The sequence below is a fragment of the Hakea prostrata genome, chromosome 1, assembly GCF_041222555.1.
Source record: "Hakea prostrata isolate BN-2017 chromosome 1, UWA_Hpros_2, whole genome shotgun sequence".
NCBI classification, from domain to species: domain Eukaryota; kingdom Viridiplantae; phylum Streptophyta; class Magnoliopsida; order Proteales; family Proteaceae; genus Hakea; species Hakea prostrata.
In genome coordinates this window covers 12,388,010-12,401,708 of record NC_142600.1, presented here as the reverse complement: position 1 = coordinate 12,401,708, position 13,699 = coordinate 12,388,010, and the positions used below count along the sequence as shown (strand labels likewise).

Genomic DNA, 13,699 nt, shown 5'->3' with positions numbered 1-13,699 from the left:
TTCGGCTTGTACTAATGATCATGTTTTTAGAGCAATTGGAATGATCAAGAATAATTGAAAAATCACTCAATCAATAATGAGTAGCACTTCCGGGAGAAGAGGTCATGAGTTTGATCCTCCAAGTTATGGGGTTCAATGGTGCGGTTTGGGACTGAAGAACTCTTAGCCCAAACACAACCCATTAGCAAAATAATAGTTTCGGGCTGGTTTCGGTTTGGTGCGGTTTAGGTTTAAACTGACTAACGGTTTATGGTATGCAATAAAAATAACAAAAATAAATAGTTGACCATTCCGTGACACAAGTCAAAATTTGATGCAAAACAAAATTGTTATTGATCAATTGCCTTTAAAAAAGTTAACAGTCATTCCACGTACTATAAAATCTATTTATCCCATAGAACTCAATAATTCAAATAAAAAGTAGTAATATAGAGACTGCAAGTTCATTCATCAGGTTCTATAGGATGGTCTTCTAAAAACAAATCCTCAAATAAATAAAAAACCTTTTAAAATTCCATCTTATGCTATGATTGATTGTCTTTAGAATTGGGTTATTGATAAGTAAGTAAAATTTTCCCTCTTCTATGATAACTGTGTCGTTTTTTGGTTGGCATTTAATTTGATATGCCCAAAAAAAAAAAAAAAAAAAAAAGCAAAGACATTTATGATAAAATTACTTGCTCCAAAATAATAATACATAAAGACAAATGTTATCAGGAAATCAATCAAGTCAAGAATCAAGAAAAGCAGGAAGAGGGAAATGCCTGTGTGTGATTGTGTGATAGTTAGCTCGACCACGTAGGCAGGATTGCTCTGTTCCACAATCATCGTCCAAAGAACGGGCGTCTTCCAAAGTTCCAATTATGCATCCGTTAATGCGTAGGCGGATACCACCAAGTGTGGATTTGTTGTAGATATTTAAGCAGAAGTGAAAATCATTCGCCGGTCAGGCCGGGCCCGTCAGGAATTAAGGGTTCTAAGTTCTAACCATCCCAATTCCAGAGCTCGCACCACACGATATCTCCGACTTATCTTCATGGACTAGGATTACTGTGCATTCGTTGAATTCTTTTTGGGTTATTATTGCACTCGTATATGGCGATTAAGCTGCCGCAGCAGAGGTTCACTAATGCAAGGTGCAAATCTTTCATCCTGACGCCCAATTATGTTTACACCACTGGGGTTTAGTTTCGGTGATCAATCCTTATGATAGGTTGAGTTTTATTTGTAAATTGGTTCTCTGATGCCTAATTTCACATGCTTAGGTCGTGCGAACGTAGGATAGTTGTTATTTTATTTGGTTTAACTGCTTATCCTTTCTCTTCTCTATTGACATACATCTATCAAATCTAGTTCTTATGTTCTGTATGATGATTGCGGTTATGGGTTTACCATGACTTCGTCTTCAGTTAGCTTCTAGGCTGCCCCACCGAATTGAAGTTAAGAATTTCAGCAGAATGTATTAGGTTTTAATTCGAATATGTTGGATCGGAGTTTACAGGACGACCTATGGTTTTTTTTCTCTATGTTTCTGGTCTCCAGAGTTTCAATTTCTAAACTAGACCTGCCACAGTGTTATGGATATGCTAATATACATACAGTGACTACAGTAGAGAAAAAAAAGGGGGCCGGGGGTGGTGTTGGTTGGGTGGATTGTTCTTCTTGTTGCTGTTCTGGTTAACCCAGTTCCCTCCCTTCTTGTTTATCCGTGGGTGGGGATCAGAGTTGTTCCCCCCCCCCCCCAAAAAAAAAAAAAAAAAAAAAAAAAAAAAAACACCTCCTGTAGAGTGTACCAAATAGTTATGGGTTTTATTACTTTTAATTTTGGGAAAATTTCCTAGATAAAAAAAGATTACTCAATAAGATATTTTTTACTCAAATGGATCTTATTTTTTAAAATAATTACCAAATTCTAAAATTTATGATAATTTTTTCCACCTAACTAATATTTTACCATGAACCACCCAAATTACCCTCAAGTATTTTCATTGCAAACAATGAATTTGACGAATGATAGGAGGACTGAGAGCTTCAACGACAAGATGTTGTCGGTCCTAGAATTGCCAAGAGATTGAAGGAATTGGTAAGTGTTTCTCATAAGTTTTATATAAAAGATTTGAGGGTAATTTGGGTAGTTCATGGTAGAATATTAGTTGGACGGGAAGAATTATCACAAAATTTCAGATTTGGTAATTATTTAAAAAAATAAGATCCATTTAAGTAAAATGTTTTTAAAAATTTCTTATCGAGTTATTATTTTTAAATCTGACCATATGGGAAATTTTGCCTTTAATTTTTGGGGTTATATAAGCTTCCGTTACTGAAGTAAGATGTCAAGCATGAGTTGTGTTTCTTTGTTGTTGTTGTTTCTATTTTTTATTTTTATGTGTGTGTGCGTGTTTAACAACAGAAAAATGATTTTCATTAGCTAAGGATAGTTCTGCACAAAAATGTATGCTGTTTGATGCAGGAGCAGTTCGTTGGACCAAAACGAGCTTGTTAGAGAAATCCAATCGAGAATCAGGCCCAACTTTAGTTTTGGGTAAATTATGTATTTTATTTATTAGGATAGGATGATATGTAATCCTGTAATTATTTGGCAGGAGATAGCTATGTAAGCAGTTTCATTAGTTGAGTTAATTTCTATTGCTTTTAACTGATTACACCGATAGATTTTGAAGAATGAGTTGTTTGCTTGAAGCCTACAGGCTTGTGCAACCTTTCCACTGTCTTTCTTTTGATCCCTCTCTTTCTCTGTCATTTCTTTTTCTTTGTTATTCCTTTTTCTTTCTCTGTCAGTCCACTATGCACTACACCTTTAGCAACACTGAACAATTGGATTGAACTCTTTGGGACTCCATCAATTCGAGCTGAAATATAGCAGGTTTAATTACTTAACCCAAGTTGACCCAGGTTGCCAAACCTGTGACCCAAGTTGCCTAGAACATAGTTGTTGCATCGATTTAGGGCAATTGAAGCACTTAGGCAGCGAGGTACTTACCGAGACGGTTTTAAGTATATTCCCCTTCCTCATCTTCTCTAAATTTATATATTTTTTAAAGACTAACACTAATCCAGCTCAAGTCATCAAGAAGACAAAAGCTTAATTTATACATCAACAATCTATTATCTAGTATTTATTTTGGGGTAGAATCTAATCTAGCAGTTATCTAAGCCTTAGATATGTAACAAGTATTAAAAATGAAACAACTATAATCAGCATTCTATTATTTTAAAGATTATAATCAGCATTGGCATCATAGAACTAAATTGGGGAATTTTTTTTTTCAAGAAGAATAATAAAACAGAGCAAGTAAAAAAAAGTGTGAACTTCTGATTTCGAACAACAACGCCCAAGAAAGAAAAAAACAATTGTTTTGATCTCGATCTCCTAGCTCCCTTTGTATGTCAGTTAAAAAATCAATCAGTTAGTGTTTGAAGGGAGGGGGAAAAATGTAGACTTTAAAACTAATGAGAGGAAAAGAAAAGATTAAAAAAAAAAAATAAAATTTAGCTGACCTTGCAGTTGCAGATGTTGGAGGAGAAAGAAGGAAAAAAAGGGGAAAAAAAAGGTGCAGGTGTGTGTTTATATCACTGGCTGGAGGTGAGGTTGAGGGGAAAAAATGAAAATGAGGAAGTTTCAATGAAACTAGAAAAAAAGCCAAGAAGGAGAAGAACAAGAAAGCAGAAAAAATATCGTAATGTGCAGTTGCAGATGATATTGTTGTTTATGTGCACCTGCCACAATAACTGATGATATTGTTGTTTGGAGGAAGGAATAGAGCCAGGGTAACCAGAGGACCACTTGCAGGAGCCAGGGTAGTTCGAGGAAGATATGATGGATACAAAGTATCACAGAACCATTGCTGGAGCCAGAATTGACAGTTCCTCTCACCAGTGACCAGGGTTTTCTCAGTTTACCTCTCACACAATGAAAGTATGAGGTTTAGGTGTGATAGGAAGTTAATATAGGATTGATCCAGTGTATCCGTGTGGATATTTAGTGCAAAACAGCCAATGCCATGTTAAGAATAAGAATTTCTAAATGATAAATAAGAAGACAGCCCTTATGTCTTCTCTTTAACCCTTTTAATCTGGTCAACGGTACTATCCTTCTGTACCATATCAACTATGTGTTTTCTTCTCTTTTCTTTTTTATTTTTAAATCAATTTTGACTTCCAAGACAGTTCTTGAAGTTTCATTTATATTTACCAACATGTCCTGATTCCATGTTAGCTTAAAGGTGTCATATATTGTACCCTATTGTTACTAGAGTGGTTGTCAATGTTTGAGTTTTTTTAACACTGGGGTTGGCCACGGGGAACCAGATAGGGTTTTGTAACCTCTGCATCACCGTGAAGTATCCTGCACAGTACCAAAAATAAAGAACTTTAGATATGCATCTGTGGTTCACAAGTATACTTCCCTAATTGTCTGCTAGTTGTTGCTTTGGTCACTCTTGGGGACAATTTCAAAGTTCAATTTTTTTTTTAAGCCCCAGCCGAAACCACCATCAAAGTATTTTCATAAAGTGAGATTCTTCTTATAATCAAACTCTCTACTTCTTTCATTTGACAGCATGTCTAGCAAATTTTTTGAGGGATCATATTCCATGCAAAACTAGCTACAGTAGATGGCTGAGTATTTGGTCATTTTGTCAATATATACTTAGTAGTTCAATGCAACTTCAGTGCAGGTTTGGTACCCAGCCACAACCAAGTGAACTTTAATTAGATGACCATACACAATGCACCTATTTCCAGCTCTGATTCAAGAAACCCTATGGTGGATAGCCTCCTCTGCCTTGACTTGTAGGTGCATCTGCTGGGCAGCAAGAAACCTTTTCTTCTAATTTGATCAAAAGTCGCTAACTTCTTCAGTTGTACCTGTATGAATGCATCTCTTTTTGGGGCCTTCCTGTTCTATCCAGCATTTTGTGTGTCCCTTATCATATGTACTGTGTTAGATAAGAATTAAATAATTAGACTGGAAATTGTCTTTTAATCATAATTGTGTAGGCTGCCACACACAGGTTATTTATCAGAACAGAACTGATGTTCATTCTTAACTGCTTTTTATATCCGTATTTATATCATGCCTAGCAAGAGTTTATGTGGATCACCTGCTCAGGGGTGTACAGTTTTAGTGGTCTGGGCTTTATTCATGATCCTGTAAGTGTGGTAGCTGCTCTATCAGAGTTATGGATAATGTCTTGAGTGAATAAATGGGTATGGTGTTCTCGGAGGAAGTAGAACTGTCATTGTTCAGGTATAGTTTCAGTTGAAAGGTAGGCAACTCATTGTGGAATGAGAATCTGGGAATGAAACTCCAGCATGTGAATCGCTATAAGCTGTATGATCTTCACACTGAATTTCTTGAGTAAAAGGAAGGAATGGTTAGAATTCCATTCGCATCTGGTTGCTTGCAGCCTCGCAGGTGCATGCAGGGCAGACAATGATGATAGAGAAAGAGTGCTAGGGATAGAACCAGAAGGGATGAGTAGAAAGATCAATGAAAGAATCAGACTAACAAAGGACTACAATCTATTAAAAGAGTTGCAAACAGGAAAACAAAATCTTTTCAAACCTAAAATTGAAACAAAAATTTGACTCTTGTACTCATGAAACAACTCAACTCCTACATTCTATTAATGGGCCTTAGAAGATACATATAAACGATAACAAATTACATTATCATCTAGAAGTAACTTAAGTAACTCAATGTCCTAGCTAACCGGTTGTTTGATATCCATATCATCTTGACTTTGGTCTTGCTTCTGTGGTTTTTTATTTTCTTTTTTTCCCAAACAATACCATAATCACATCTGGTGCTTTTTGTTGGAGGGGATTTTGGGGTTTCGCATTGAGAATTATACATAAAATGTAGCATACATGACCAGTGTACAACTGAATTCTAGAAAACATAGATGTATCTACTCCAGTGTTCATGAATACATGCGACAATAATGAGACACTATGTTTAGGAAATAAATGAAGGAAAACTCCTTGAAGTGATAATCTGACAATTAAAATACTGATCAGAAGAAGGTGAAAAAATGTAATAGAAGGAGAAAATAACCATAACAGCCTTGCCATTTTGCTTAGTCTAATCTTAGCTGCAGGACTAAATTGGTTTCACCATTCTACTGGTGACTTCCTTAGTTTAATTTCTGTTAATGCCATGTATGAGTATTCGTGTAATTATTTCAATGTGGGTCTTTAATGTACTGGATTTTGAGAATTTATGACCTCTATGCGAGTGACAAAAAGGGCATCTCAGCATCTTAATTTTCTTTTCTTCTTCAAAATTTTTTTTTTTTGGGGGGGGGGGGGGGGATGGGATGAGTAGCATCTTGATTTTATTACAATGTATTAACATTTCTTCACAGCCCTGATGTATGCCATGCTTTAGGAATTTTCCATTTCCATGCTTGCAGTTGTTCATTTTTGTTTTTTCTGTGCAGCTCTCCATGCTTTACCAGAAAAACAATTAAAAATCATTTTTTCTACAAAAGAGGATCTGAAATAAGCAGTGTACAATGTGACTTTCACAATCGAAGGAAGAGATGTTGCACAAGACATGTCCCATCTGAGTATGGTAAACATGGTAATAGTTGGAAATTGGTGGGCTGTAGAGCACGCCATTCATTCTCTTATGAAAGAAGTAGGACTGGACACTCTGCATTATTTGCTTCTGCCGATGATGGGGTAACAGTCAATGGAACTCCCCAAAAAAGTTCCAGCAGTGATGTGGAGGAAATGAGGGTTAAACTCTGTAAATCTTTGGAAGGTGAAGATTACAATGATGGACTGATTCAATCCTTACATGATGCATCTAGGGTGTTTGAGTTGGCAATCAGAGAACAGTGCTCTTCGTCGAAAATCTTTTGGTTTTCTTCCAAATTGTTTGGTGTAGATAGGAATGCTTGGGTGAAGACTCTATCTTATCAGGTTTGCCTTGCTATACCCTTCGGCGGTTAATCTATTATGTAAATGTTACCAATATGCTCATCACTTGGCTTTTTGTGAATACATCATGCAGCATTTGACTTAGAATAGTGTTGCTATACATTACCCCCCTTTTTTGTTGAATCTATAATCTATTTATTACGTTTTCAATCCACAAGGCAGTCATATGTTCGGAGAGCATTTTTTAATTGAAAAGTTTGTGTGTTATTGTTTCTATTTATTGTAAGGCATGTTTAGATTATTGTTAAATTCTGGTCCTGAGTTCTAATTTTGGTTGAGGATTCCAATAATCTTTTGATTGGTAGAGTATTAGGAATGTGATGGGAAATGCCCCAAAATCAAATCCTATGTTTGGATGCTAAAAATTGAGATGCATAGAACAAGGACAAAGATGTCTCATGATTTTATATATTAATAACTAAGCATTTTTTTTAGGTAATCAAATGTCACAAATGCAAGCAAGAAGCAACAGATGCATAAAACAAGGTCAAAGTTGCACATGAAAGAATCACATATTATACCCAAAGAGATTACAGTGAGATAGTTTACACATGATTCTTTTACATAGGTCCACAATTCTGCATTCTTTACCAGAAGGTGAATCAAGAAGGATTGATTTTTCAAATAACTACATCAATGGGTCTTACAGTTCAACTCAAACGAGTCCATAAATTTCATAGTATGAACCCTAGAGTAAAAGCAAATTGTTAAATTTTTTTTGGGGGGGGGGGGGGGGGTCTGTTGGGGAGAGGGTATAAAGGAAGTTCCATCTTCCTCATCGCTGCTTTAGATTGAGTCACTTACATGGTTTAAAATATCGTTGGATAGCATTTTGTATCAGCTGATGGGTATCAGTGCCGATCAGTATCAATACACTACGTGCTGGTCATACTACAACTTGACTAGTTTCAAATTGGATCAGCCGATACAACACATAAGGTACACATTAATGCTAATGATACCTCCAAATCTCCAATAGAAGGGTATCATGGGTGTGGATTGGGCTTGATACATACTAATAAGGTTGATACTATTGTTGATACTATTGATACATTTCAATACGGATCATGAAACCCCATTTTGAGTCGCAGACTTGATTCTGGCTGTAAATAAAAGAGAAATTGAGTACAGGGATTCTCAAATCTTCCATTTAAACAAGTTTTCCCCACCCTCCCCCCACTTTTGGACTCGGGACTTCTAAACTATGCTAAAAACACAAATCAATTTGTAACTCAACAACTTATTTTGCAACATTCAACAAGCTGAGAAAAAAATTGAAGGAAATTTCAGAGCAAAGGTTATAAAAGAATTGATTTTAAGGGGGGGGGGAATAAAACCCTGCGTCCCTAACCCTTGCTGATGGTCTGATTCGCCACCCTAGACCATTAAAGCTTAACAAGGCCTTCAATGATAGTTTCCTCTATATCAACTTGTGATAACCATACCATCAATACCTAACCCTAATTTGACCCAGGCAAATCTTAATGTTCATATTCTATACTGGATTTTGGCTTCTGGGTGGTTTCCTACCAATCTAGAACCTACGCCACCCATCATTTTGCATAAATACTGAGTGTTGGATTTCAACTCTATGTTGATATTTGAATTTAGCTCGAGGGTGTGGCTAAGTTAATTATTTAGCATTACTGTTTAGTTTTCTGAAACTTCGTGAATTTATTTTATCAGGCTGCTGTATTTTCCTTATTGCAAGCAGTGACTGAGATATCATCCAGAGGAGAAGTCAGAGACAGGGATATTAACATTTTTGTTCAACGGAGGTCAGTTACCCTAATATTGCTATTTTATGCACTGAGTTTCTAGAAGTGAATATTTTTTCATTTTTGGAGCTTAAGATGTTTATTACTTATATGACTATTCACACACTTGCCAATGGTTGCTCCCAGTTTTGCTGTCTTCTTGTTGAATTTCCATGCAGCCTTTGCCCAAGTGTGTCCACTCATATTCCAGAACCTCTTTTTTTAACTTGCGAAGATATATGCTGTTGATACAGAATTGGTTGTTACTTTAATACTAAAGATAAAGATATGAAGTTATTATAGTATGCATACCTATTTTCTGGAATCTTTATTGTAATGTAGATTGATGTTTAATAGTGTGTGTGTGTGTGTGTGTATATATATATAGTGGTCCCATCGTTGCCCATTGTTGTAATGACCACTGACGCTACCCCGCTTCTGAGTGCTGTAAAGCAACTAGAAAAGACACTGCAGTTCAAGTGGCATGTTTGTGTCTCTTCTCATGCTTAGGTTCTGGATCCAAGTGAGACATGAAACGAGAACTAGGTGCCTATTAAAGGTTTTGGAGCAATGCTTCAGGTGCATCTGAGGAGGATTCTCATATTATGCTTCTTGAACCTCAGAAGCAGGATCCCAGAATCCCATCAGAATGTGGGTATCTGAGAAGCATGAGCATCGCCAGAAATGCATCTCATAGATTTTCACTAGCCATGCCCTGGCACTGGCATAACACCCTTGTGCTGTCAGTTTTATTCATTGCGTTATTTGCTTTTTTTTCACTGTTCTATTTTAAAAAAAATGGATATAGGGTCTTTCTAATGCAAGGTACTTGTTACATTAATGCAGTTTACTGCGCTTGTCTGCTTCATTGGAGAGCCTAATTAGGGATGAATTATCAGCAAAACAACCTGAAGCATTTGGCTGGTTTTGGTCTGATCAACTTCCAATGCTTGTGACAACTTTTGTGAACCATTTTGAAAGGGACCCTCGATTTACTGCAGCTACTACAATGTATCTAACAGTTTATGCTGTTGCTTCTATAAGCTTTTATATTTATAAATTAAATTGTGTAAGAGACATCTTTTATCACCAGATGCAGGAAAGGACTATCAGAGGGTTCTAGCAATGCCAATGATATCTCTCTTCTCATGCTTGCGCTGACCTGCATTGCTGCAATTAAAAAACTTGGACCAGCAAAAGTTTCTTGCTCTCAATTTTTCTCCACAATCCCAGATATAACTGGTAGATTGATGGACATGCTTGTTGATTTCGTTCCTATACATCAGGCTTATCATTCAATGAAGGATCTGGGTCTACGCAGAGAATTTCTTATCCATTTTGGCCCTAGGGCTGCAACTTGTCCAGTTAAACGTGAAAGAGGAACAGAAGAAATGTCTTTTTGGGTGGATCTTATACAGACACAGCTGCAGCGAGCGATTGACAGGGAGAGGATATGGTCAAGGCTGACAACTTGTGAAACTATAGAGGTTAGCATCGGAGGTCCTAACGTATAGTTTCAGAAGAAACTATTAAGCAACTACCTTCCCTAGAGTTGGCTTAGTGATTAAAGCACTTGAATTGATGCATACAGTACCTGTATTTGTACATGAAGTTGAAACTGTTTGTGCTTGTTGTAGTTCAATTCCTTTCACTCACTGTTGCACTTTTGACTTGTATAAATATCCTATGGAAACTCGAAAATGTTGAAATTTTTATTTAGTCTAGACTGTTTAGTCTGTTCTCAATACTAAATTGGTTGATTTATTCTACTCGTAGACTGTAGAATATTTGGTATATGATTTTAAGAATTTTCATTTTTACTCCATTTTTATGCATGGTATTGGTTATTTAATGTTTACATGGTATCTTATAATACAGGGCCTTCCCAGAAACTAATCCTACTTAAATTTCTATAGGATTTGGGCTTTTCCTTGGGTTTCATTTGTGAGAGTCAAATTATAAGGCCCAAAAGGCAGTCTCAAGTGGTGCATATTTTTTTAATTAGTGTTGGGTCCATCAGATTAGGATAGGATGTAGCTAGTAGTAACTGTTATAGGGATCTTGTGTTGGCCATTCCTTAGATGTTAGATTTGTCTTGAGCGAAGTCCTACTAGGTTTAATTTTATGTTTAGGGAGGTTTTATTTATTTATTAAAATTAAGAGTCGTAAATATCTCTTTTTTGAGTTAATTAATTTTAGGAAGTTAATATCAAGAAGATTCTGACAAAAAAATAATATCAAGAAGATTCTGACAAAAAAATAATATCAAGAAGATTTTAGTATTGTAATTAATTTTGGATCTTTGAATATATGTAACACCCAAATTTCGCGTTGATAGGAATTTAGAAATCAGTTTTAAAATTTGTTGCCATATGTCTTCCTCTTTCCCTCTCTTTCTCTTTCATAGATATTGTTCTTATTCCCAAAGCATCCTGTCACTTTACCTTTTATTCTTTCATTATATTCCCATCACAGTTTTGTCGGAATATTAAAACCAAAATCTTCTCATCCCCTGATTCAATACAAAACCTCATTCATCTTGGGCCTGTCTTGCAGCCAAACAAGTTGTAGATTCCTGCTCTAGGATTATAATTGTCTAGCTGCATAATCTTATGTCCATTGTTGGGTTCTCAGAATATGATGTGATATGAATCCAGTTCTAGGATTAGGGTTTCTTGGGAAGATTCCTTAGAATTAAGGATTCACCCAGAATCTTCCAGCAATTTAATGGGTTGATGTAAGGAACCAAGGATGATTCTAAGACTATTATGGGATGGAACAGGTCAATCCAAAATTATATGGGAAGCTCACTAATCAGATGGGTTGGTTTTTATCAAATCTCTATGGGGATGGTTTTGGGATATTCAGAATCAGTGTGGGAAGTAAAAAAATAATGTGGAATGGAAAATATTATTCCTATGGTTGGTAGGAAAGAAATTAAATAATTTTGGATCAATCTGGGTTGGGTCTTTGAAAACTTTTCTTCTTTTTTCTCCCCCCCTCTTTTCTTTCTTTCCTTTTTTCTTCTTTTCTTTTCTGCCTGTTCTTTTCTGTTTCAGATCCGCTGCAGGCCGGAGAGGGGAGGGAAAGAGAGTCCGAGAGAGAGGAGGGGTTGGGGGCTATCGCAGGGGCAGGGGAGGGCAGGGGGATGAGTTGAGAAGAGTCATAGGGGGTAGGGGCAGGGGCTAAGGGGTTGCAGGGGGTGGGGAATGCTGCTGCTGTGATGCAGCAGCAAAGGGGAGGGACCTAGGATAGTGCACGGGACAGGGAGGGGCAGGGGAAGAGCTTGCAGGGTCTAGGGGAGGTGGGGGGAGGGGCTGCCCAGGTTTTGTGATGGGGTAGGGAGGTGAGGAAAGAATGGGAATGCTGCACTTGTAGAAATCGCTGTAGTTGTCAATGGTTGCTGGAATTTGTTGATGGCTGTGTAGAGAATTGGAAGAACTTGAAGAGGCTTGAAGAGGGATACTGAATATTGAAGAACTTTATAAAATCTGCCAAGGCCTTCTCAACAGAAACCCCGGTCTTCAACTCAATCAACTTTTCATTCAATAATATTTTTACTTAAATAACAAAGAAAGAGTAAGGCTTAATCTATAGCCTACTAAAAGAACTTAACACTAAGTGAGATTCTTTTATAGATTAAGATCTCACCACATTAATCATAACCATTGAAATAAAAGTTAAAATATCTAATGGGCCGTAATTGACACATGCTGAAATAAAACCCGAAGTAACTTAAAACTCTAATTAGCACATGCTAAATGCTAGTTAATTAAAACTCTAATTGACATGTGCTGGACTAAGTGACTCTTATTCAACTACTAACTCAAATCAAGACTTGTTAACAAAGTTGGACTCTAAAATTAGAATTGAATTTCTGGAATCAATTCCAGCAACTAAATAGGACTGGAAATGCCCAAAATACCCCTCTTAGAGGGTTTGGCCAGCCAAGGGAGGCTACTTAGGTGCATCTTATGGGCCCCATTTAGGGTTTCGTCCGAGGGGAAATTTTGTGTTTGCATCATCTCAATAGGATTGAGGGCCAAGTGCAAGGACTTAAACCAGAACCATCTCAAACTGGGCTAAGGTTAGGTTTAGCAAAATTGAATAGGATTGTGTAGGGTCTTGGTCTCCAATGGAATTAGGCTATAATATTTTTTTTTTTTTTGGGGGGGGGGTCTTCTTGTATGGACGATGGAATGATGCCTATGAGTACACGGATCAGCTGCATCAAGATCCAAGAACATGCGGGATGGAGATGTTGGTGACATGGTTTTCGATGGTCAGATCAACTGGAGATTGGTGGGGTGTGCGTGTGTAGAATTGGGTAAATTGATATGTTTCAAACTCATACTAAATGGGTAAAAGAGGGTTCTCGAAATATTAGTCTTTGGAACTACTCTAGGATTTGGGTTATCAAGAAACGATGTTCCACTGGTTGGATTCTAAAGAAACATGGGTCGAATCCGACGGTGAATGGGGACCGTCTTCAAAATATTATTGTAATCTGATGGTTAGATAGCTGCAGATCTAGGTTTTCAGGTTGGTTTCTTCATTGGATGGCAATCAAGAAGAGACTAGTTTTGGGTTTTGATGGTTGAATGGGCTCAAATGGGGATCAAGTGCAACTCTCAATGAGGGGGATCTGTGTTTATAATTTGGACCAAAACTGATGGCTGGGTTGATGGTTTTGTGGGTTGTGGGGGGAGAGGAAAAGAGAGAAAGGGGGGGGGGTGTGGGTTGGGAGACGGAGTCAGGGAGGCTGGATCTCTTTGCTTGTTGCAGTCCTTCAAAGCCAGGACCTAGTATGGTAGATCTTCAAACACAGACTGGTTCCACAGTCAAAACAGAAGCTTGGACTTGAAACTCCAAATACCAACAGCTTACTTGGACTTTAAGCACCAAGGGACCAGCACAAACTTAATCTCAGGTAACCAAGTCACTAATACTTGGACTCTAGATGCTGAGACACC

The 13,699-nt window shown here is 37.2% G+C and overlaps 1 protein-coding gene across 3 annotated transcripts in view; it reads left to right on the top strand.

Annotated features, from left to right (window-relative positions):
• Positions 1-721: 721 nt before the first annotated feature.
• The window catches only part of LOC149027543 (uncharacterized), a 45,826-nt gene continuing 32,848 nt past the window's right edge, over positions 722-13,699 (top strand). Inside the window, exons 1-6 of one of the 3 annotated variants that reach the window (XM_089163597.1) lie at positions 722-1,136; positions 2,471-2,542; positions 6,465-6,951; positions 8,656-8,747; positions 9,573-9,737; positions 9,820-10,213. In XM_089163597.1, coding sequence (XP_089019723.1) covers positions 1,096-1,136; positions 2,471-2,542; positions 6,465-6,951; positions 8,656-8,747; positions 9,573-9,737; positions 9,820-10,213 — 1,251 coding nt within the window. In that variant the 5' untranslated portion in view covers positions 722-1,095. Of the gene's footprint in view, positions 1,137-2,470; positions 2,543-4,675; positions 4,813-6,464; positions 6,952-8,655; positions 8,748-9,572; positions 9,738-9,819; positions 10,214-13,699 lie in introns of those variants that run through there. The other 2 variants (XM_089163613.1, XM_089163605.1) reach the window with 2 other exon arrangements.